Source organism: Cygnus olor, chromosome 3 (genome assembly GCF_009769625.2).
Source record: "Cygnus olor isolate bCygOlo1 chromosome 3, bCygOlo1.pri.v2, whole genome shotgun sequence".
Lineage (NCBI taxonomy): Eukaryota > Metazoa > Chordata > Aves > Anseriformes > Anatidae > Cygnus > Cygnus olor.
Genome location: NC_049171.1, coordinates 46,902,142 through 46,926,960, shown reverse-complemented (window position 1 = coordinate 46,926,960; position 24,819 = coordinate 46,902,142). Strand labels below are relative to the sequence as shown.

The window sequence follows — 24,819 nt, the reverse complement described above, 5'->3', positions numbered from 1 at the left end:
ATTGTTCAGGAGACTTCTCTCTTACCTGTCCTCAGTGTAAGATCAGAAATATTAAAAATCTTTAGATGACAATATCTTGGCATATTCTGAAAGAATGTTTTTCCCAAAGAAAAGGAAGGAAGCTAGCACTTTGCTTTCCACTCAGAAACAGTTCAGTAACTAGTTTTAAGAGGTTTTTTTCTTTGGGTATTTGTCTGCATGTGATCTGATGCAAATTCATCAGTGCACGATTTTATTAAGGGTAATCTAGTTTGCATCTTCATTTAGCAGTTGATTTGATTTTATCAACACCGCCCGGAGGTACCAATAGAGTATCATCTTTCCGTAGATTAATTATTTCTGCTCTGTCCTTGAGACATGTTCTAGAATTTATGGGATAAGGGAAGCCTCCTAGAAGCATCATCGTTTTTCATAACAACTAGTTTTCAAACTGTGCAGGTGAATGATATCTGCTTGCTTTTCAGACAGTTTAACAATTACTTTTGAAAGTACTAATGCACAGTGATCACTGGTAATGCCTGAAAATAGATAACCTACAGAAAAGATTCAAAATATATAACGGTACAATACCTGAAATTAGAGAATCTTTTACCAATAGGAATATCCCTAACACTTTCCTTCCATTTGTTGGTGTCTGGAAGTTGCATCATAAAGTGAAATTTTTGCAGGGTTGTGTTATACTCATTTAGTGTATTTCTTCCCCGTTGTTACAGCAATATCACAAACTCATTCCCATCATTCTTTTCTGCTTCCTGCTACTCACTGGGTGATTTTTTTCCTCATCATAGAACGAGTATTGTAAATCTGAAAACAATAGATGAGCCTGAAGTGTCCCATCTCCACAAGTGAAGAGGCAGGCACCAAGATACAACTGTTAAAATCAACAGGATCTGATCCTTAGAATTTTCTTCTTCTAAACAGGCTCCCTAGGTATTTTCTAGGACTTTAATTTGTCCTTGACCATTTTCGAGTGTTGGTGTTTTTTCATTCTGCTGCCCTTTTGTTTGATTTAAGCATGTAGGCATGGAAATGGGGAACTTTAAATTCAAGCTTAAATCTCAGATACTAAATTTTTAGCTATACTTTGAGAAACGTCATGTAGAAATGTTTCACTGTACTTTTAAGTGACCTGTTTTTCTGTAAGTTCTTGAGGATTCTGTAACATGCATTGTCCAGTGTAGGTAATCCCTGTTTGTTTTCGAACCAAAGAGTAGAAATGAAGAGTATGACCTATTTTTTCAATACTGCACTAGCCACATGCAGAGCTTCTGTAGGTGTGTAGTGATTTAGAGTGCCTCTGTTTTTGGGTAGCCAGTGACATATCCTGTTTTAGAGATTATTTTCTAAGGAAGAAAGAGCAGATCACTGAAACTGTCCAGCTATTGGAAGTCATAAATCAAGCTTCTTGGCAGTTTAAGTGAGGGTCCTCTGGCGGGCTTCGACACAAGCTGGGTACTTTACATCACCAGTGTCAAGACTGAATTTGTTCTGTGTGAGAACTTCTGGAAACAAGTTTATGGGCAAAATTTGAATACTTTGAATACTCTAGATGCCCTTGCATTAGGAAGAAGAAACAACAAGGTTTGGGTTATCTTTTTGAAGCCTGCAAGAGATCAACAGCAGAGCTGTGTTGAGAGAACCAAGCAAGTTCTGAACAAAATAGAATCAGGAAAAGCTGAATTAGCTGGTTACTGTTTGAGTGAATGTACCTCTTTCTCAGCACATCCAATTAGATGTGTGTTTCTATCACGGTATAAAAGCATAAATCAGAATAGTTACTGTGGAATAGCCTACGTAACGTAAGTTCTCTCCCTTGCTTACCCCAGGGTAAGTTGCCTCTACACTTGAAGAATAAAAGTATTTATCATTACAACCTGAATTTCCAGCATGGTACAGACAAATGATGTTTGCTTTCAAATGCCTACACGGTGTTACAGTGAATTGTCTCCTGTCAGAGCAGATTTCTCAATGAAGTAAATCTTGATTTAATGAAAGAAATTGCACTAGCCAGCAGCTTGTTACTTACACATTTTAGTGTTACTTCCACTGAGACATCCTTTAACTTACTTCATGCTGTACTACTTCACACAGTAATACATTTCTTGAATGCCTAAGTACAGAGGTAATGCAGGAAAGAAACCGTAACTTTTGTAGGCCTGTGAGATGTTTTTCTGTTTAACGTGACTGCAGTATATATTTAACTCAGAAGGTAAAGTATATCGACCTGATATGTCTCTCCACTGTACACTCAGTTTTCTTTCCAGCAAATTGAGAAAGAAAAGGAATAGCTATATTCCAGTGGCAGATGCTAATTATTCTGTTGTAGGGAGCTCTGCGATCACTTTGAAAGGAGCAAAGATTAACATTGAAAGAGAAGCCAACAAGTTGGTCAGGTTGCAGAAGTGGAGTAGAGGGGATTCCTTGGATCCAATTCACCACTAAGGGTTTATGTAATAGGAATGCTGCCTCTTAACTAATCAAGAAAAATGTGATTTAAAAACATTTTCTGCCATGCCTGCCCTGCAGGATTTCTGAACTTTTGACTGCATTTTTCTCTTGCCTTTCCCCACCGCCACCCTGTGAGCTACCTCCCTGCAGTCGTTTGCAGTTAGGCAGCTGAACTTAGCAAGAAGGCATTTCTTCTAAAAGACCATCTCCTGGCACTTCGCCTCTGTCAGCATGAGGCTGCTTTTTGTCCCAGCAGGTGGGTAGCGAAACAATTTCTCCTAAAAGGTTTCTTGATTATTTTCATAGTGCTTTTGCAAATGTCTTTAGCGAGTGCTCTTCTTCCTGGGTTGTACCTGCATTAATTCTGGCTGTACTGAGTTACTTTGGCCTTTGTCCAGTTCTGTATTAAGCAAGTTTTGCAACCAGCACAGAATTGCTTCAAAGCTAATTTAAGGGACTTAAAGAAGATTGATGAGGATTCCCCTCTGAAGAAGGGAAGCCTCAGATGCTGTGGATTTGCTGTGTAGTGGTAATAGCTCCCTGTTAATTCTCCTGACTTCTAGCTCATCCTGTGTATGTGAGAACACAAAATGGTGGCTAGCAATAGCTTCTCATACAGATTGCCACTGGCTGGCTGCCAGAACTGCCCATTGGGCCACTGGACTTCAAGCGTGGGTCCAGACTGGGGTGCAGACTGGTTCTGTGTGAATCTGAGATTTCTGCCCCGACATCTCAAGCGAGGAGAGGATTTTCCCCCTGCCTGCTGGTGCTGATGTTTTCAGACTTGCTGATGTGAAGGCAGAGTCTTTGTGACTTACCTCCCTGAAGTGCTGGGTAGCAGCTGCTAGGGTTTGTCAGTGGGAGGTGTTGCTACATAGCATCGTTCAGCCTTGGGTGCTGTGTACCTAAATACAGGTTCAAACACCCGGATGCTGCCATCTGTGTAGTCCTGTGCTTCCCTAGCACTGCGTGCATCTTCGTGGTGGCCACAAGTGGAGTCACAGCAGCCTTCTGAAAGGGCAGACATTCCTATCTAGCAGCACAAAACAGCTAAATTTCACAAGACTGCTATGTGCTGTATTTGTTTCAAAAGAAAAGAAATTATCTCAGTAGAACTGTAGTAGAAGACATGGGAACAAAAGTCATTTTGAAGGCATTGTCTTGTTATTCCCATATTTAAGTTACTGAACACACGATTTTAATGAGGACTGTTCACTCGTGATTTGTATGCCGCCTTAGTTTTTGTAAAATTCTTTGGCATTTTAGCACAATGAATGTCAGTGCAGTGACAAATCTTACCTGGTTTGGATCAAGCACACGCAGACATGGAAAGAATTGATATCTGTGGTATGTGGCAACTAATCTTGAAAGAGAGGTTGAGAGAGACATTTTTAGAATCACTAGTGTCTTTCTAAGAATGATTAGCCTACTGTGATTTAAAGGGTGTTTGCAAATCCCAGAAGTCAAAGTTTCTTTTCATATGTAAAATTCATGTATATGCAAGGAATAATTCTTTCTGAAAAGCCGAACTAATCACTTCTTAATTGGATTTTAATTCTCTTCACTATTAATGAGCCAGAAAAATTAAAATGTTTCTAGACATTCAGATATTGTTTGCAGCTTAAAAATATACACATTAGACCTATTTGGATAAGATTTTTTAAATTATTTTGCGTTTCACAGCAATATTTCAAAACCTGTGTTGAATCTTACCTTTCTAAGGTTAATTTAAAATCTGTACAACTGTAGGGGGCAGGTTTTTTGCTTAGGATGATTTTCAGTTTTATAAAAGTAAAGGGGTTTCAGATGTACGTGTCCTTTTTTCCTTGAACAACTGTGATTACATTCATCCTTCCATCTCTCTATTCTGTAAATGGACAAAAGATTTTTAAAAGTGAGAAAAAGTGAAACCAAATATTTGCAAATTGCTGACTATTTTTAAAAGTGGATGTTTGTATTTAATTTCAGCAGCTTAAAGTACTTTTAGCCGTGTGATGCAGTGTGAGTATTTGGGCAGTTTCATTTTGTTTGTTGTGATGATCATATCGCTTCCTTTTGTATAAAAAGATATTGATTTCATATTTACTCACAGGAGAAGCACATAGTGGATGGCTGCCAAAATTATTTTTTATTCAGTGTGTAAGTCTCGATATCTAGCTATATTATCTTAATAAAAATAAAAGGAAAAACTTTGTTTTCAACCTCTCTCATTCAAACCCTGTTAACTTTTCAAAAGCTAAACTACTATGTGAAGGAGAGGACGCTTGTCAGTGCAGAGGCAGAAATGGACAAACTTAGCATCTTTCTGAATTTAGGTCTGTGACTATGATGCTAGGTGGTGGTTTTCCTGCTTCCTAAGTAAAGATCACATAACAAATTCTGAATTTTTAAAACAAGCAATAGTTAGGAGGGCAAAGACCTTCATAGGAGTAAAGGTACAGAACATTTTTTTATCCTACTTAACCAGTAAGTAAAGTTACAAATCATATCACACAGCTGTTAACTGCATTTACTTGTAGACCTTACTCTGCAGAGTTAAACTTCCAGTGTCTTTGTTAGATGGAAATTGTGCATACGTTGTTTTCAAATGCTAAAACTTGTTTATTTAAATATATATATATATGTATGTATGTACGAAAGAAGAATGACAAGGATTTTTGTTTGTAGTTTAATCCTCAACTACTCTGTAGTAATGTAGCTGTGCAAGCAGCGTTGCTTTCTCTCTGGATCGTACTAATAAGAATAAGGGCTCTAAATTAATGCTTCTGGTTCCAGTGGCTGAATTGAGAGTGATTCTTTCTAGCACTGAGACCTCTCTGCCATGTGACAGATAGGGACATTGCTTTGCTTTCTATATGTGCTAATAGCTGTAGTGAAATGAGAGTCTTTATTTGAAAATATGTGAGCAATGAGTAATATAATGTGGCTAGCACAAGTGGATCACTCCTAACTGTGATAAAGCAGAAAACACTAGTACCCTTTTATGAGCATTTACTCTTGTAAAAGCTGTCATCTTCTAAAATTAGGCATGAAATGTCATCATGGGAAATTCTTTAGGGCTTGCCCTTTCCAGTTTACCTTAATCTTTGAGATAGAAGCACGTCCCTTTATTGGCTACATGAATAAACCATTGGACTTGCTTCAGAGATAACACCTAATTTAAAGGTGAGATTGAATCAGTTGTTGAAAATAGTCTATTTGGAGAAGCTTAAATAGCTTCGTATATCTCGGTGTCTCACTGAATTGATTTTTTCCCCCTCCCATTTGTTCATCTTGGCGGGAGAGGTAATCATTATTTTAGCAAAGACAGGAATGAAAACTCTTAAATTGCAAATGTCACCTTGACGTGCATCTTTTTTGTTGAGTTTTCATTTAATGGTGTGTTATTTAACCTTAACTGATGATGATGAAAGCCCTACGGAAGTCAGTTTTCAGAGTTGTTTAAAGAAAAAAAAAAGTCTCTTGGTCAGAGAGAAACAAGAAAATTAGTGGTGTCCTTTAATCATCAGGCAATGACTGGCCAACAACATTGAGTGTTACTGGAAACACAGAAGGGCCAGGTGCTCACTTTGTGTAAATTGCCAGCAAGAACTGGAGCTGATGGATAGCATTTCAGAGAGGAGTCTCTCCAGAATGCCTCATCTCTGCCTCAACAGTTCTCTTGTCCATCAGCTGTTTTATTTGGTTATAGTGTTCAGTTTGTTTGTGGCGTCTAGTTAAATACTTAAAATATGTTCTCTTGTAGTGAGTTCTGATAACCACTTTAGGTAAGATATGTTTGTGGCAGTAGCTGGAAATCTGTGTGAAAATGCCTTCAGTGTTTTGTTCTGAATGTTTCCATCTAATGAGAACTAAAATACTGAATTTTACCTATAATAATCCTACATGATTTGGTGAAGCCTTCAGACATAGAAATAGTTTCGTATGAAATTTCTCATGTTTCCTTAGCCATGATCAAATTAAAATCAAATGGGCTTTTTTTTGGCCATGCTATGTGGATTTCCGTGTTTCACATTACAGGCAGCGCTCAGAATAAACGTGTTGCACAGGATCATATTACTGTTGGGTTTCATTAGTTATAAAAATAGATCCCGTTGATCATGTATGCTTTATAAAATACGATAGGTCTGTTTCCTTTAAAAGCACAGAGGTTGTAAATATGCAGTGAAGTATGAATGTAATCCTCTGTTACTTCTATGTTCTAGTTAGACTAGAAGCTGCAAATACTGATACCAAAATGAAAGCAATGAGAAGTAGTCAACCAGAACTTGAGGATGAGCAGTAAGCTCCATTCACACCCACGTTTTGTTGACTGTCAAAATGAGATGTGCTGGATCCTAAATTAGAACATGCACGCAGATACATGCATCAAAACAAGAAGACATGGGAATTATGCTAAGCAATTGCAGTGGATATTTCTGTACATGGAATTGAGCTTCTATCTTACTACAGTGCTGTGACAGTAGTAGAAAGGCATATGTGAAAGCATATGCTGTGTGTGGATGCTTGGTATTTGGGGAGTTGGTTTCCTGAAAACCAGCAGATAGCTGTGTTGTCTCACTGTATGGTTTTGGGGGTTCTGCAGTGCTAGCAGTCCTGATTCTAACTGCTGGGAAATGCCTGAAAATACACCAAATACTACAAAAGTATCTGCCATTGGTTGTTACCACCGTGATGAGGTGAAGTGGTTGTTGAGACAGCTTGGAAAGACTGGCTGGTGCTTGATCCATGTTTGCTGGATCGCCTTCAGCTTGTGATTAAATTTGTATTTTTACAAGCAAAGACCACTGCATCAACTGCAATAAAATAATTCTCTGTGATTTTAGCAGTACAAGAACAAGTCTTCAGGGAGTTTTTATATATTTGTCTGGGAGTCACATAGCTCTTTGTTATCCAAAGCAGTGTAAAGTTTAGTTGGGTGTCACTAAGTCACTACCCTACCGTGGGTTGTTTTTTCTCTATACACTATTCTCTAGTGTCAGAAATTTAGAATTTTTTAAAATGAAATAAATTTAGAAATTAAAATTTTAGATTAAAAATCTGGCTTTAATTCTGTTCATTCTCCTTGCCAGCTCAGTCAGGGTATAGGATGTGTAAAAATGATACAGCCATACCCTTTGTACTGTCTCATTTTGATGTTTTCCAGAGCTGTTAAACAACCAAGCTGGTGATGGCCATTACTTAACATGACCAGGTTGAGTATAAAACGCGAGGGAAAAGGCTGTAGCAATTGGTGCAGATTGCTGAGGAAGTTTTACCCACTGTACAGCAAGGAAGGGATAACCTCTACTTCTCATTTACAGCAGTTACGTAGAGTTACAACAATAACAGCATTTCACATTTCTTCTTGTCTTGTCTTAGGTTTTCTACCCTAGTAAAGATGGTACTAAGATCCCAATGTTTATTATTCACAAGAAAGGAATTAAATTGGATGGTTCTCATCCTGCCTTCTTGTATGGATACGGAGGCTTCAACATATCAATTACACCAAGCTACAGGTAAGCGGGATAATTTATGCCTTCTTCCAAAGTATCTGATGTTAACAACAGTCAGACAGGACTGAGAGCTGGATGGATTATGGATCTGATAGAGTTAAAGATTTCAGGTCCTTGAAAAGTAAGATGGGGCCACAAGGACTGTACATCAGTGTTCAGGCAGCGTTTATCTGCTTTGCTAGTTCTGAATTCAAGGGTCACAGAAGAAATTTGTGTCAGACTAGAGAAGTGCCGTGCTTTTCAGAGGTTTACAGCAAGCACCCTACTCTTTTGGTTATAGCTTAGCCTCTTCCTCCTTTGTCACTAACAGAAAAGCATATGGACATAATGAATTAAACAAGTTTTTGAGCCTTCTGCTGAACTAATAACGTAGGAATTTTCCTTTTTACCCTTTTATCAATTTATACAATTACTTATGACTAAATATTAAAGAAAATATGTATTCAATGTAAATTATGAAAATAGTTGTGTTTTCACGCTATACTTCTGATGAAATTGTCAGAAGCAAAATCATATGCTGTTCCTTTATAATCAGGAAAGAGAAAAGATGATTCTGTCTCGAGGTTTGTATGATGCAGGCTCTGCATATGCAAAGCAATGCATTGTAAACCAAAAATGCTGTTTGCAAAACAGGATTTGTAGCCCTCAAAAGCCATAAACTTTATTGAATAGATCATCTCTTTAAAGAAAACGCTTATTTCCTCAGCCAGGGAATTTGAATAGACTTAGCAAAAGTGGCACTGATTGTCTTAGAGCTTTTAATACATAACAAGTGCTCCTAGGTAAGAGGCAAAAAGAAATGCAAAGGACTGAATGGAGAGCAGTTTTTCAGACAGTAGAAGAGCAGCTCGCTAACACAAAAGTAATGTATTATTAAACTGTCCTATTAAATTTGTGTGCTACCAGTCTTGCTTTAGAGTCAGCACATTTAAATAAATCCTTTGTACTGCTTGTTCTTCCAGGTCACTGTGACTGTATTTCTAAATAGCATTTACAAATTCTGGTCCTCTATAGCAAATACCTTGTCTAAGAATGGACCTCACATCTTGCAATGTGTGATTGTTTGAAAGTTTTTTATATGCCTTGTAAAACTTCTTTTTTAATTTCCTGTAGTTCTTGTGAGACACAATTATATAACCAGAATAGGTTTTAAATTCCTTTTTAGATTAGACTTGAGCATTGATTTATTACAGTTTATTGTAGATGCTGAAAACTGTGATAAAACCTACCATGTTTTCTTTTCTAAAGTAAATATAATGTATTTATTGATTTGGGTTAAAATTTCACATACTGTAGAGCAGACATGAGTTGGTTGCTGGCAAAAGCAGGAATAAGTATCTCACAGTATGTTGTTCTGTCTCCCTTCCATTAGCCCGGATGCTTGCTGGAACCTTTGCTCATTTCCCTCACAAGGATGGCAGAAAACTCTGCTAACAAAAAGAATGGGTGGTTTTCTGCCATTTTGGCAAGTTAAGAATTGACTCACAGGAGTCCAGCAAACATGAGCAGGCAGCAGGAAGGTGTAGCTGACAGAAGGGAGCAGTGACCCAGATCTTCCTGAGCCCCATGAAACTGTACTCTTGTTATACAGTTGATTTAAATAAGAATATGAACCTGCAACAGTCCCTTAAAAGTAAACACACAGTGAACTATCAGTCACCTCCAGATCAACATCCATTATTCCACTAACAGTGTAAAGAAAACACAGATGTGCTGCACCTCCCTCCTCATTCTCTCCCCATAACAGCAACACATCCCTCCTCAACCTTTCTCTTTCTAAAAGAAAAATAAGAAAAGCCAAAGCCTTGGAATGCGTCTTTATCTTTAGTAAACTCAGAATTGCATACTTGATGAGGAAGCATGTTCCAAAAGTAAGCAGACAAGATCAGGGAAAGAAATTGTAATAGAGAACCTATGCCGGAAAGGTGAGACTTCTTTCTAGCTCCCCATTTACTTGGGGGATTCAAGTAACATGTGACTATGTCCATGTTACTATATACTGCAGTATTCAGGAGTAGTTCCCAGCTTGAAGTGCTGTTCCCACCACAGCCCTACACCAGTCTTTTTTTGTAGATGAACTCAGGCACAAGTGCTAGAAAAGAGCCACAGTATGGTCAAGGCTGAGGCCTGCCACAGAGTTCATCTGATGCTGAGCCAAGATAGTTATGGAAATGCAACTGAATAACAGCCTACCTGTCAGACACCACCAACAATAAAACACTGTTTCTGGGTAAATATTCCTGATTTTTATTTGAACTTAAGGCTCTTGTAACTTTTCACAAAATGTACCCATTAACAGGAGCCAGCTCTTGAGCTTGAGAAACTAATTTTTGCTCTATTCAGAAACAGATATTGCTTTTCACTTATTCTTTAACACATACACTTCTTTTTTTTCCCCTGAAAGTAAGAGAAACAAATCAACAAGTTAGAGGATCCAAAAATAACTACGAGGCTGAAGTCATTAAGTCAGTTACAGCAGTGTTTTATTTTTGAATACAAGCATGCATCTTTTATGTTCCTTTGGACTGAAGAGCTGTATTTGGTAGCATTTCTAATATGGTGCACACTAGAGCACTGTCATTAATTATACAGCTTGTGTGGCAAGTGAAAGTTAAAATTGATGGAATCAGCACCTGTGGGTTCACAGAGCAGCTGTGGAAATGGTGTTGCAAACCCACCAATAATGCCACAGGTTCTGCTAATTACACTGCAGGAATCAACGTGTTTCGCTGTGTTGTTCTGTATGTACCTCTGTAGGTGCAGTAGAAGCAATTTCTAATGTATCCAGAAATACATCTGATTGTGAAGCAGACTGAAATTCTATTTCACTGCTACAGGGCCAGATTTGAGCAAGCCTTTAAGGAAAGAGTGCAGGGGAAGTCCGTAAGCCCACAAAAAGGTCAAGCAACACAGCATAGACCAGTGCAGAGTGCAAGATTACTCCTCTGTTACCACTCCCTTCAGCTTCACAAAAGCCAAGAAAGCAACAAAGTTAAGTGACACAGGATATTTTTCCCTACCACCATCAGCCTGCATTCCTCCAAAGAAAGCTGCAGCGATCAGCTGTAATACCCAACAGTACACCATTAGTTCTGGGAAAGCATTCTTGTTCCTTGAAGCACAGCTCCTCATGTCCTTCTATACTGCAAAAAGTACTTTTTTTTTCTTTTATTTTTTTTTTGTTATACTTCTTAAAAAAGATAACAAGGATAGGAGGGAGCTCTCCAGGGAAAGAACTACCCTCTCCTCCCTCTGCTGACCTTGTCAATCTTTCCTTTATTTTTTCTTTACCCTGCTTCCAGGAGAAGACAAAGAGGGCTGATGAGAAAAAGGCTACAGAGACTGTTAAGAAGGTCAGGGAGCCATGTAACGAGGCATTTTCTGGACATCCAGGGCTACTGGGCAGTTAGCTATGACTCAAGCAGCAAGTTGACTTGAAATTGAATCTGGAAGCAAAAACCTACCTGGAATAACGCAGGAGGCAATAGCAGGGTTTGGTTGAAAATTTATTTTTGCGCTGATTGCTTCGGATTTTCACTTAAAAGTTAGTGAGTCCTGATTATATACTAATAAAACCTGATTCCTTGAATTTAAAAGCTGCTTTGAGAAAGCTTGTTATAAGCTTTAGGCACATCTACCTCAAAGTGTTGGTCAAGTTAAGACTCCCGACTCACTTTACCACTAACTATACCCAAGTGGGTATTAATTGGTTTTTGCAACGACGTTAGTAGATATGTAAGTTGTGGGGTATGGCAGTAATATTATCAGAAGTGCCTAAATCACAGTAGTATTGCTGAGATTGAACACAGATGTACTAAGCCTTACTTTGGCAATATAATGGTTGTTCCCAAACCCTGGAATTCATCCCACTGAGGATCTGTGTGGTAGAAAGAGCCTTTGCTCAGGGAAATGGGGACTACCTTCCTATAATAACAGTGACTGACTGCATTAGGAACTCTTCTGAAATTAAGTATCTTATGAGATCACAAGTCACTGAGGCCCCTCTGCAAATTACCTTCAAGTTAGCATCTCTGCTAGAGGAGTCTCTGTGGACAGGATGCACTCAAGAATTTGGTTTTGCATTGCTCAGATTCTTTGTTGGTTAAATATGCTGATTCCTCAGATAGGCACGGTTTCTTTCAGCAAATGGGAAAGATGGACTCTGTTCTGGAATGTTTTGTTTCTTAAATATTCTCAGGCAATATATTTGCGTAACAAATTCATACCTTACCTTCAATTCCTGTTCTTTTACCTTTGATTATTAGAAGATAAGTAAGTTGGACCAAAATTTCTATTGATTTTGTTTGGGACAGAGACAAGGAAAAGTAGTGCAGAATATTCTGGGAGGTTTTGTGACTTTACCATATCAAAAACTAAGAAGCCATCATCTAATGGGTTAGGCCACTATCAGGTTACTCTGTGTCCACATTAGCAATGTATCAACTTGTAGAAATCAGGCATCCTGGAGTTTGACAGAATAATGCTCTCTGACCTGTGCACAATATGCTTAAAGAATATAAATCTTAAATCTGATCAGCATGTCCTAGTGATCTAAGGAAAAATATGATTCATAGTGATGGAGTTAAGAATTGATCTTCACAGAAGCAGAGAGAATTCATGCCTCCTGAGCCATCTGATGGCCACAGATAACCAGCCCAGGCTGAAAATTTTTCCTTTGGGTTATGGGAGTACAAAAATCTCTTACCAGTCATCCTTTTGCTTTTCTCTTTGTTTTCTTAATCCTTGGTATATCCTGTCAAGACCAATGCCAGTACATAGATAATTGCTTTGGGAGGTATGAAACATACATATTTTGATACTACATCCACGTGTGAGACGCTGTAAGACTACTGTCTTTCAGGACATTTCTGATAAGCAGTAGGGGGACTTAAAAATAAGAAGGCCCAACCCTTGCTCTTGTCGTTGAATAGGATTAATTTTTGCAGGCAATGGTTTCTTGCAAGAGCAAAGATTTCAAGAAGATAAGAAATTTTAACCTACTAGGAAAAAAAAATTGTTGGGATTAAGTTTGAATATATTACTGTTCCCTTTGGCATATGCATGGTTTGCCATCTGGAGCTTTTGCTATGTTAAGCTACTGCCTCAACAGGTCAGAGATCTATTTTTCTTCTTAATTGTTAAATATAATCTGAGTTACTTCAATCCCTTTTAAAAATATAGTAATAACTTTGGTACTTTTGCAATTTAACATTTTTCTAAAAATTCATGTTAGGTTACCTTTCAGACAGGTTTGAAAGATATCAGGGAAGGCAGAACTTGTAATTTCAGTTTTTACTATTTGTTATGCATTTAACAATGCAAGTAGAAAGTAATGAGGGAAGGGGATTGACCAGAACTTGACTGCAGACCCTGCAGAACTTTTCTTTGCAAACGCAATTTTATAAAGGTCAAAGAAAAAGTGTTAAGCAGAAGCTGAAAATACCAGCCCATAAGCAAAGGTCATGTGCTGATCATAAGTCTTAATTCTTTGCTTTCTTCATTGGGCTAAACCCTGAAAAAGCGAAGGGCCCTCCACAGAGGAGCAGTTAGAAAGCCATGGGGATCCAGTGGTACTGTACAGCTTTTGTCTCCACACTGAAGGCTTCAAAGATGATCAAAAAATGGTGACATGTCTTGGAGGGTTGTCTTCTAGGCAGAATCACTGGCTGCTCTCCTCCAAAGTGCAGAACTAAAGTAGCAGTGCAGGTTCCTTTTGAGAGGCTGCAGAGTGTTTCATTTCCACAGAAAACCATTGAAGAAAGCCTGGCTACTCAGGTTTGCTGTCAGGGCAGGACTTTGCTCATGATTTCATCATTGATCTTGGGAGAGATCTTTTCCTAAAAGTATTTTTATAAAAGTGTTAGGAATGTAAGCGGTTGGAAATCTGAAAATAATCCTTTGTTTGCTTTTTCAGTGTGTCCAGACTTATTTTTGTGCGACACCTAGGAGGTGTTCTAGCAGTGGCAAACATCAGGGGTGGTGGTGAATATGGAGAGACCTGGCACAAAGGTAAATCAGTCCAAGCAGAGGAACAAAACTGCAGGCTTAGCCATGAAGATGACAACATTCTTTCTTTCCCTCTTCCATACTCATATCACCTTCTGGCTTGTAATTATTCCATAGAAAAAGTCTTTTTTTTCTTATTCAAATATATATATGTACATTTTTTTTCTTATTCATATGGCATGTAGCTTGTCCAGTGTTATCTGATATTTCCAGTGAATTTTTGCAACCTACTTTAAAATATTTTTGTAGAAAAACAATATATTCCAAGAAAATTCTTACATTTTTTTTTAAATAAGATGACCTTCCTAGACTCACAGCATCTGGAAATCTAGCTATTTATCTGAACTATCTTCCAAAAATGTCTGTGTTGCAAGAGATTCGCCTCACTTTCACATACCTTTTATGTTATGTATAGTTGCACGTGACCCCACAGTTCTAGATCCCCAAGGCAACACCAACTGACTGCTTAGTCTTTCTTGGTATCACAGAAAGAAGTTAGCCATTTGCAGAACCTTACAGAAGGTGTGAACTGTGGAGTTCAAAATGCATCTATTCCAGCTTTGCATGTTAGAAAACAGACGTCAACAGATTGGTTTTGCACAATTTATGAATAGGCCAGGTTTCATTTTTTATTTAGAGAATGAGATTTTCATACAAACTTCAGTCAGCTCCACAAATGCAGTGGCATATCACACACTCTGTACTCTTAGGAGGTCCAGCTTCTTGTAGACAGGCATTCTTTAAGCTGCCTTCAATGCTGCAGGGAAGCCAGGTCACTCACTACAGAACTACGTCAATCTCTTTCCCTTTTTCTTAGTACCTTTGATGTATTACTCCATATTTTTGCAGTACGGTCCTTGTTTAAATCCTTTGATTGCCTTTGTCAGCTTGTCTGATTGTTGACAATTTTCTGCATCCCTTCACTAGAGGAAAAAGCTGAAGAAAGTCACACTCAGCTGCATAACATACACAGTCATTATTCAGTGATGATGCCTTATTAATATCCCAAGAATGTGATGGATAAGTTGCTGGAGATGATGTCAGTTAGGCAAATGGACCAGAACAGTGATATTTATGGTGCAACAGTTTGCATTGGGAGTAATCCATAATAACTTTGCATCAAACAAAATGGTATTCCCAGATCATTACATCTGTCTATTTTCATTTCATCTGTGGTAACTTTTTGTCTGGGTCATTTCCTCACAATTGAGTTAAAGATGTAATGGTTTTATAAATAGAAGCTATATAAGCTTGCAGATGCAGGATACTGTTGCTAAAGGTGAAGTATCCTTCATTAATTTTAATTTGCCAATTGATTTGTAATAGGTTTTAATAAAATTTATCTTAATATGATAATGCTTTTTTTAGTCCACCTATTTCCTGCTTAGTTTTGACCCAAGTCTTTTATTGCAGTTGCGAAATTAGATATGCATCTGTTCTTTGTTAACTCTAAAAGCAATTACAGAAGACTGTTTAACTGTATAGACAGGATTCTGACCTTACACCAGAACTTTAAGCAGAGTAGTAAGATTTATTTCTCCTTTGTTGCCACACTTTTGAAGAACGTTTTCATTGTCCCAACGTCTCTCTCTTCTACAGTCTTGTTAATGTGAGAATGATGTTTGTTTTAAAAAAATAAATTACTGACTCCAATCCTACAAGGAGATCTATATGACTAAAAGCTAGAGTTTTCTTACCTGACTTTTTGCAACAGAGAAATGAAGCATCCAGGGTAAGCTGAGTGTGTGGGATCATTGGATAGACAGTGGAGATAGTGACACCTCCAGATGATAGCTCATTCCACTTATTTTAGAGTGAAGTCCTTATTTGACCACAGCCATATATCACCTGATTTGAAAGCATAATAGAAAAAAAAGGTAAATTGCCAGCCACATATTCTATGCCCAGGAAATTAGAAGTCCTTATTTTATATAGGAGCAAATTTGAAGTTTTATTCCCTTAAGAAAGTGCCACTGTGTTTAATGCTGTTAAAGTCCCATTAAATCAAACCTCAAGTGGATTGTATGTGGTCATTTTGTTTATATTTTGCAACACAAAGCTTTTAGCTTTAATTTTTCTGGTTTGGAATGTTACCTGGCACTCACTCCACGGTATAGGTATGTATTATTCAGAGTTTCTGAAAGCATTAAGAGTTATCGACAGAACCATTTTATACTCTCTGTGTTGAAAGAATCTTTCATTTTTGCTGTCTTTCTGACCTGTATCAATTATTAAAATGTTCATGAAACTGGAACTGTTCCCAGGTATTTTTGCACACATGTTTTTCTGAATAGGTGGTATTAAGTGGATTTTATGGAATTGGAATCAACTGATTTGTTTTATTTGTGTGCTAGGTGGTATCTTGGCCAACAAACAAAATTGCTTTGATGACTTTCAGTGTGCTGCCAAATACCTCATCAAAGAAGGCTACACATCTCCAAAGAAGTTGACTATTAATGGAGGCTCAAATGGGGGCCTATTAGTTGGTAAGAATGGCTTGTATATTTCCCGGGTTTGGTGCTTTCCGGGGGTTTATCAAAGTAACCAGACTAAAATGTATCAGATCTTCTTCTTCAAGGATTGCCAGAATGTCAGCGCAATAATATATACCAAGCATTAAATTCCACTTCAGTTCCACTTCATTTGACGTTCCCAAAGAACATTGGAACTGTGCAGTCTAACAAATGCTGACTGTTAAAAGCCATGCTTACGATTACTTTATGTGCTAGAGCAAACCCTATGGTAAAATCAGAGAGTAAGAATGCTTTAAAAAAAGGTTAGTTATTTTAATTTATTTCTTAAGGCTAATTAGTATGAATCAATAACAGAACAAACAGAAAATCTGTTATATAGCATCAGGAAACTTTGTATGTTGCATAAACCAGAATCCCATGTTCTGCAGTCCTTCATCAGTTTCTCATTCAGTCTTTCTGTAGTCGTGCATTCCAATTCTTAGAGGGAAAATGAAAACATGACAGTTCTGCATTTAAGGTCTCTGTACAGAAACACATTGACTGCTTGACTGTACTCTAATTGTGTAGAGTTAAAACAGGACCACAAATAAAACCATGCAAAATGAAATGCAAAATGCAAGTACAGTTACGTGAAAAAGTCATGGTCTTTTGACAGCCTATGTAAACGTAATACCATTGTTACAAAGGCATCTTGTTCACACATAATATACTACTGTGTTCTTAAATTCAAGAAAATTAATAGCGTTCTCAGAAAAGCTTTCACAAAAATCCCATAGTCTAAGTAGTTTAAAGAGCTACAGAATTTATTTCTGGTTATATCCCAGTGTCTAAAAGTGGTAGAAGAAAAAGATATGATTTTATTCAGTCTTGAAAGGAGAAGGAAGTGCAAAGGAATAATGTTGAGGTTTGTTTGGATTTCTTTAAACAACATGAAATACATATGACAGTATGACAGAGATGAGCTACTCATGAGAAGGAAAAAAAGCATATTTCAAGTTCATAAACATCTGGTTTATAGAAAAAGAGCAGATTTAGTAGGACCACCCTTTGCATGCTCTGTTTTTTATACTCCTCCCTATTTATCTGCTGCTGAATACTGGCTCTATTGATTTTTGTTTGTTTTTGAGTAAGCTGGTATCCTCTCTAAGAAACAAGATTTGGAGTTACACAAGTCTTTGGTCCAAGCCATGTTGGCCATTCCTGCTTTCTTATTTAAAAAAAAAAAAAGTCAATTCTTTAAATAACATCTTAAGTATACATGTAAAGTTATATTTTTGCTTTCTGCATATATCCTTCTAAGTTACAGATGGCAAGAGGTGTTTGTGCATTGTAAGTAAGAACATTAGTAGAAATGGATGAAAATAGAAAAGGAAAAATGGTTTGCACACCATTGGGAGTGCAAGCACTGCACAAGTCCATTTTATGTGAGCACAAATATTTATCTGAACATTCAGTTATGCTGTGTAACATGTTGGAAGTTTAAAATAGTATTTTCAGAAGCTTGCTTGGACTTCAGTTTCACTCAGGATGGGATTCATCCTACCCAGCTTTAGCCATCAAAAAATCTGTGTTTCTGCCTGAAAAAGTCAGCTGGGCTCCTTGTTTTGGTTAGGGGAAGCAAGTGACATCTGCAGAGTGCACAGCATGCCAGTGTGAGACAGGTGCTGTGAGTCTAAACCTCTCTGCTGTGAAAAGCCTAGTGTTAGAAACGTTCAGTTGCGATTGCAGGCTGATTACAATCCAGCCGGGTTTTCTTGCTCTTACTGAGCCAGATAGGGATTTTTCTTGACTGGGTAAAATTAGGTGAATTTAGGAAATACTCGTAAGAGTTTTTTCATCAAAGAAAACCTAAATTTTGCAATAGCTGTTCCTGCAACACTAGAGAACATAACAGATATTTTAGGTGCAAGGACACAGTGCTAGATTTTCTTAGTTTTCATTTATTGAGGAAAAAACTGACAAGGAAGAGTACTGTTATTCTTCCAAAATACTGTTTCCTTTTTAGGCTTAACTAACAGGAGGTGCCTCTGAGGAGTGCAGGGCTCTGAGCTCTTGCCTCATTCAGCTGCAAAACAAGACTTCCTTGTCCTGCAGAGTGTCATCCCAAAGCTTAGCAGAGTAGCACAGCTGTGAGCTGAAAACCTCCTTCATGCAAATGCAGTGTTCGACCTCTCGTGTTTGCTTGGACAAACAGTTCCGAGGTTCTGAAATCTTATTTTAGTACCAAATTTTAAAGCTCAATGTGTAGAGGGGTAAAACTCACGAGTAAATTCTTGTCCGAGGTAACAGTTCATTAATGCATGTAATTATGGCTAATTAAAGGGGTGCAGTGGGAACTGATGAGTCTCCATAAGTGTTTTCTTACTGAAGTAACAATTCAGAGAGCTAAGAGCAGCAGTTTTGATACAGTCCCAACCAATACATGGTGCTTCAAGAGATTCTGCAATGAAGGGTACTAAAATTCAGTCTTACAATAGGTATTTTGGCTTTTTTTTTTCCTACCAGAACAGCATTTCTGTTCAAAAAAGGAAATAACATTAAAAGGAGGGGTTTGATCAAAAGATACAGATAAAAGGATGACGACCTTTTAGGCAGCAGCTATTTAAGACACCATACGTACCTTGTGGAGACGGCACAGAAAGGACCCAGGAAGAGTCATGTGGTTATACGTCAGAGATGACCAGAAGTAAAATAACATCTTCCAGAAAGCAGAAATCACATGGAAATGAAGAAAATAGGATAGAGGTAAACTGACAGGGACTGATGGAGCACAGGAGATTGTTGTTAGCAATTTGCTCATCAAAAAGATTGGCAATAAAAACTTTCTGTGCACATCAAAGCAAGAGGCTGGCCAGAGAATCTGTGGGGTCATGAGGTATAAAAGGAGCACTAAAGAAAGATAATGGCAGAGCAGAACAACTAAATGCTCCATTTATGTTGATGTTCCCTCCTGGGGAGCACGGGGAGTTCCCTGCACCGGAGTCTGTCTTTGTGGGGAATACTCTGAGGAGCTGACTCAAGCTGAAGCATCAGCAGAAGAGGTTTTGGAATAAATCAATCAACTGAAAAGCAGCATCTTGCCAGGACCAGATGGTGCACACACAAGATCTGAAGTGAACTCCAGTGTGAAATTGCAGACTACTAAGTCTGAATATCTGAGGAACAGAAGGGGATGAGTGTAATGCCAATTTTTAAAGTGGCAGTCCACAAACAGCAGATCAGTAAATCTGACTTCTGTAACAGGCAAGCTAATTGAAACCAATAAGTAATAGTTGACACGCCTAGGGAAGAATTTTTCAGGCTGAAGTTGCAGCTTGCAAATCTTAAAGCTACTTGAAGGAGTCAGGGAGCATGTGGTGCTTGTAACAGTGGTCTAGTTATTCTTGGATTTTCAGAGGCTTTTGACAAAATCCCTTGCGCAAGGCTATGCAAGAAAGTTCTTGCTGAGCTGGAAGGAAGGTCATGTTACAGCAATAGCCTGCTTAGCAGAAAGCAAAGAAATGGGAGTCAATCCATTTTCACAATGGACAAAAATGAGAAGATAAAGAATTTGGGAACAACTGTGCCTAGATGTGGATGCACGGTGGTTAGCTCTGAATTAAGGAAGGAATTCTGAGATCCATTGTAGTTTGGTGAAAATCTCAGTGATATTATTTCTTATGCTACAGATAAGTAGGGGAATATGTAAAATCCTCAGGCGATAGATTTAAATCAGGCAACAGAAGTTGGATTGAAGAACTCATTGCTACAGGTTATCACAACACTAGATACATAAACATTCAGAAAGGAAAAAATTGTATTTATGGAGGATATTTGTTTTGATGCCTGCAGATAATCTCTAACTGAGGGTAAACCTAACCAACTAGTTGCAAAAACTGGTAATGTACAGGAAATCTCTCAGTATTTGCTTTATTTCTTACAGCTTTTCCCACAGCATCTGCCAGTTGCCACTCTTGTAAATTGAACGCTGAGCTAGATGGAGAAATACTCTGCTTATTTTTATAATATGAGGCAAGCATTATTCTTAAAGAAATTACCTATTCCAGTAGCAGGAAGATGGAAATCATTAAAAAAAACTAATTTGCTTTATTAAAATGAGGTTGTTCCTCTGATTTTTAATAATTTGCTTTTATTAGAACTCTTTTCATATGGATTTACATAGTAATTATAGAGGAAAACTTTCATCAGTAAATGGAGTATTTTTCTCCTTAATGTCTTTTCTTTATTGACAGTGTTATTAGAAGTTCAGAAAGTGAATGGTTTACTAAACTTCAATTTCAGTAATCTGAAAGCTCACATATTTAAAAAGTACGTGTTGTCTTTGGAAGGCAGTTTTTTAAGAACAGTATGTTTGGAGGAGGGAAGTAGCGCTTAAGCTTTTTTGAAAATGCCATCTTTGGGAGGTATTTATCCATTTGTATATTTGCTTTCTGTTTTGCTTAAAAGACTATTTGATTTCTTAGACACCGGCAGGCTTCTCTGTGTAATTGGTTTTATATTGTATTCAAGTTCTTCGGCTTCAGATATTGTATGGGAACCTATATTTCTTCTCTTGTTGTTTTGACTTAACAGTTCTATGTTGTTTTTTTTTCTTTTGAAAAGAAACTCCACATTTATAAAAGACAGCTATGCAGAAGTTGGTCTGACATGAACTTGTTGGCAGTGGACCTTTCACTGCTGAGCCTAATTCTTTAAGATAAGAATACTAACAGAGTTGTTTTCCTGTCAAAGCTGCCTGTGCTAATCAGCGCCCCGACCTCTTTGGTTGTGTTATTGCCCAAGTGGGAGTGATGGATATGCTCAAGTTCCACAAGTACACCATTGGCCACGCTTGGACTACTGACTATGGTTGCTCTGACTGTAAAGAGCAGTTTGAATGGCTGTGCAAGTAAGTGTCTTTTAAATATTTCTGTGGTTGTTAAAATGCAAACTTGCTCAACAGTTTCAGGTTGTCATGATCAATAGCTATTCGAAGAATTATTTCATCCTTGCAAAGAATTATTTCCTCCTTTCCCACACTGGATTTAGGGAGTTTAGAATTGCCTTAGAAGTCAGCTTTGCTTGAACAACTGTCTTCGAAACCCTGTTGATTCAACTGGTCATAGTTTCAAAGACCATATTCTACTATCAGCTTTAATGATTTATAAGATACTCTTTCTGAATAATGACTACTTTAGGCTGTAACAACAGAATTTACTCAAGTGAGCCACTACATAAATTGTACTTTTTATGATGGGGGATAGATTATCACCATTATGAATTATATTATACAAAGTGGATAGGGTTTATTTGTAGGAATTGAATGGCAGTAGACCACAACACAGGATATTAATTCAGTTCTCAGCCTCTTGCTGAGAAGGTCTGGAAAGATTATTTAGAAGAAAAAAAATCAAAGAAACACTGTGTGCAAACAGAAATGGTCTAAGTATTTGTATGGTAAATAATGACCGAGAGTGCCATCATTTTAAAATATTTTTCTGGCATCTCATCTCCTGTTATTGTATTTATTATACCTTTAGTAATGAAGATTGACATTACAGGAAAATGCCTCAGACATACTAAACAATTTGGCTAGTCTGAAATGTAATAGTGTTTAGATACATTTTTTAGTTTAGAAAAAAAAAGTCATATCCAAATGCTAGAGTCAGTTGGGCCCACTGTAATTAGTTTGTTTCAAGGCCTCCTGCTGTTCCATTTAAGGTTTCAGTGGCAAACACGTTTTTGTAAATATAGTGCACAAAACAATTAACAAATCTCATAATTCATCTTATTAGTAGCTTTCAAAACAAGATTATTTAAAATGATCCAGATAATCTTGATGATTTTGAACAATAAAGTTTGCCAGAACATGTGTGAATTCAGATACTCTGAAAAGGTAAAGTGGAAGCAAAGTTTTTAAATTCAGCCTGTGATTAGGAGAAACGCATACGTAGAAAGCGGTCATTCTGTACCTACTTATATTCATTATACTTAACTCACAAAATTCAAATGTATAATTTTAAAAACATCTTCCATGACAATACATTAAATACTTATTTCTTGATGGGAAAAGTTCAGCTGCTTTGTTTCGTGTTCAACTGTCAAAGTATCAAAGCATCAAGATAAGTAGTGTTGCATAGATGTCGTCCTTACAGATACTGAAAAAATACTTAAGGCAAATAGTTTGCTATGTGCTGGCCATTATTTAGCTTTTTTTCAAAACAAATCATCTACAAATTCACTGATTTCTTCATTCCTAAAAAATAACGCTAGGAATCTGTTGGGTTAGACATTCAAGTGTTGTCATGTGTTCTTAAAAATAGTTTGGGTTTACTGTACAAATACTCATCCACGTGTGAAATTGATTAAAAAGTAAAGCAAAATTCTCTTTGTATTTCCTGTGATGAAATAGGAAAAAAAAGAAAACTACGAACCGACTCTTGATTTAAGAAATGTAACGTTCTTTCTAGCTGTAGCTTTGTCTAAATGAAGTGTGAAATGGTTAGGTGGAATACTGTGTGACTTACTATTACGTTTAATTTCTAAAATCTGAGAGTATCTTGAGTATCTCGTGTTGAGATATGCAAATATATTTTTAATATTATGCTGCAGTAGTTTAAAAAAAAAAAAAGTAAATTCTGCTGCAATGAAAACAAGTTTTTGTAAGTCAGATTATTCCTTGGTCAAAAAATAGGAATCAGTCTTCCTTTGAAATCAGGAAAACCTACAGTTTCCTTTCAGTTTCCTGCATGGTATTCCCTTATGCATGTTCAAAAGTGGTGTAAATATTAGAGGAAGCAAATTTCGTAAGCCTACAGCACTTGTGGCTTATTATCAGAATCTGTTTCCAAATTTGCATGGAAAAAAGCTATTCACATGCAGACCTGGACTACATATGTGCTGGGGAAAAGTCTTGATTTTCCCTGCAGGATGGATCCTGCAATGAACTTTACAGCTTTTGCTGAAGTTTCCCTGTTACCCATTCCTGATTTTTTTTATATTTCTATAAGATGTATGCATATGCCTCTCTGAAATTAAACGATGTACTTCACATTTGAGAGCCAGAGATCTATGACGTATCGTTTGCCAGTGGTATAATTCTGACCTTTACAACTGAGAATTGTAGCATTATGAGTGCTATCAAATGCCGCTGTGACTATTTCAACAGGAGAAGACTGTCTTGTTGGGTCTTGAGGAAAAAATATGTAAACATTTGTGTGCTTTCCTCAGGTACTCTCCGCTTCACAATGTCAGACTACCAGAAGATGATGGCATCCAGTATCCCTCTACGCTGCTCCTCACAGCAGACCACGATGATCGTGTGGTCCCTTTACATTCGCTGAAGTTCATTGCTACTCTGCAGTACATTGTGGGCCGAAGCCGTAAACAAACCAATCCACTTCTCATCCACGTTGACACCAAAGCTGGGCATGGAGCGGGAAAGCCAACTGCTAAAGTTATAGAAGAAGTGTCAGATATGTTTGCTTTTATAGCACGATGCCTAAGTCTTGATTGGATTGAATAGGCAAAATGTTTATTACTGTCTCCTTTAGAAAAAAGGGCTTTAACACCATTTAAGACCAACCAGACTACTACTTGGTGTAGTACTTACATTTAAGAACTGCAGTTTAATATTTTATTGATCCAACCTGCTATGGAATTTTGATCTTCTGTGCTTCCCTTTTTTTAGTGTTTCTTTGAATTTCTTTTCTACTGCGTTTCAGAGTACGTTTTAAGTAGCATGTTCAGATAAATAGCTGAGCTACTGTCAGTGCTATCGTGAGCATTTAGATTCCAGAGTTAGTGCTAGTTGAGCTGATTTCATGTAAACAATTTTAATGTATTTTGCACCAATAAGCATATCCAGGTCAACTGTAATTAAATGTAAGTACTGTCCACATACAAGAACTCTGAGCATACTTTATTTACACAGTAACTTATTTAAGAATGGAAATTGAAAGTGTTCTTTAATAATCATGAAATACTGAAGAGATGGTAATCTGGGTAATTAATTACCGAAATATTATTAAAAACCTTATATTTCATGCTGTTTGTAACTGTGTTACAGTCTATGATATCAGTGTTGCTAATTTTTTTTTCTTTCTAAAAAGACTTCAAACTATCACTGATTTTCTCTTCCGTCATTTATTTCCACATAGAAGAGAAAAACTTGAAGAATTCTTAGATTCTCATTCTAAGCTCAGTCCAGGTACGCATATACACTTCACAGTGTTCCCTGTCTGCTGTTAGCTCTTTAACTATTTCTTAACAGTAGACCAGACACTCATTTGTTCAGATTGTTCAAATTTAAGTTTTCCAGATGCATCTGACAGAATATTCTCTTAGGAGCCAAAATCTGAAGATACACATATAATCTAGTCCTGGCTGCAGAACAACAAAAGCACGTAGGCAGACTC

At 37.3% G+C, this 24,819-nt stretch overlaps 1 protein-coding gene across 1 annotated transcript in view; it reads left to right on the top strand.

The window, feature by feature from the left end:
• Positions 1-24,447, top strand: part of LOC121067483 (prolyl endopeptidase) — a 103,949-nt gene extending 79,502 nt beyond the window's left edge. Inside the window, exons 11-15 of the mRNA XM_040552042.1 lie at positions 7,810-7,946; positions 13,858-13,952; positions 16,304-16,435; positions 21,155-21,311; positions 23,633-24,447. Coding sequence (XP_040407976.1) covers positions 7,810-7,946; positions 13,858-13,952; positions 16,304-16,435; positions 21,155-21,311; positions 23,633-23,927 — 816 coding nt within the window. The 3' untranslated portion in view covers positions 23,928-24,447. The remainder of the gene's footprint in view (positions 1-7,809; positions 7,947-13,857; positions 13,953-16,303; positions 16,436-21,154; positions 21,312-23,632) is intronic.
• The last annotated feature ends 372 nt before the right edge of the window (positions 24,448-24,819 follow it).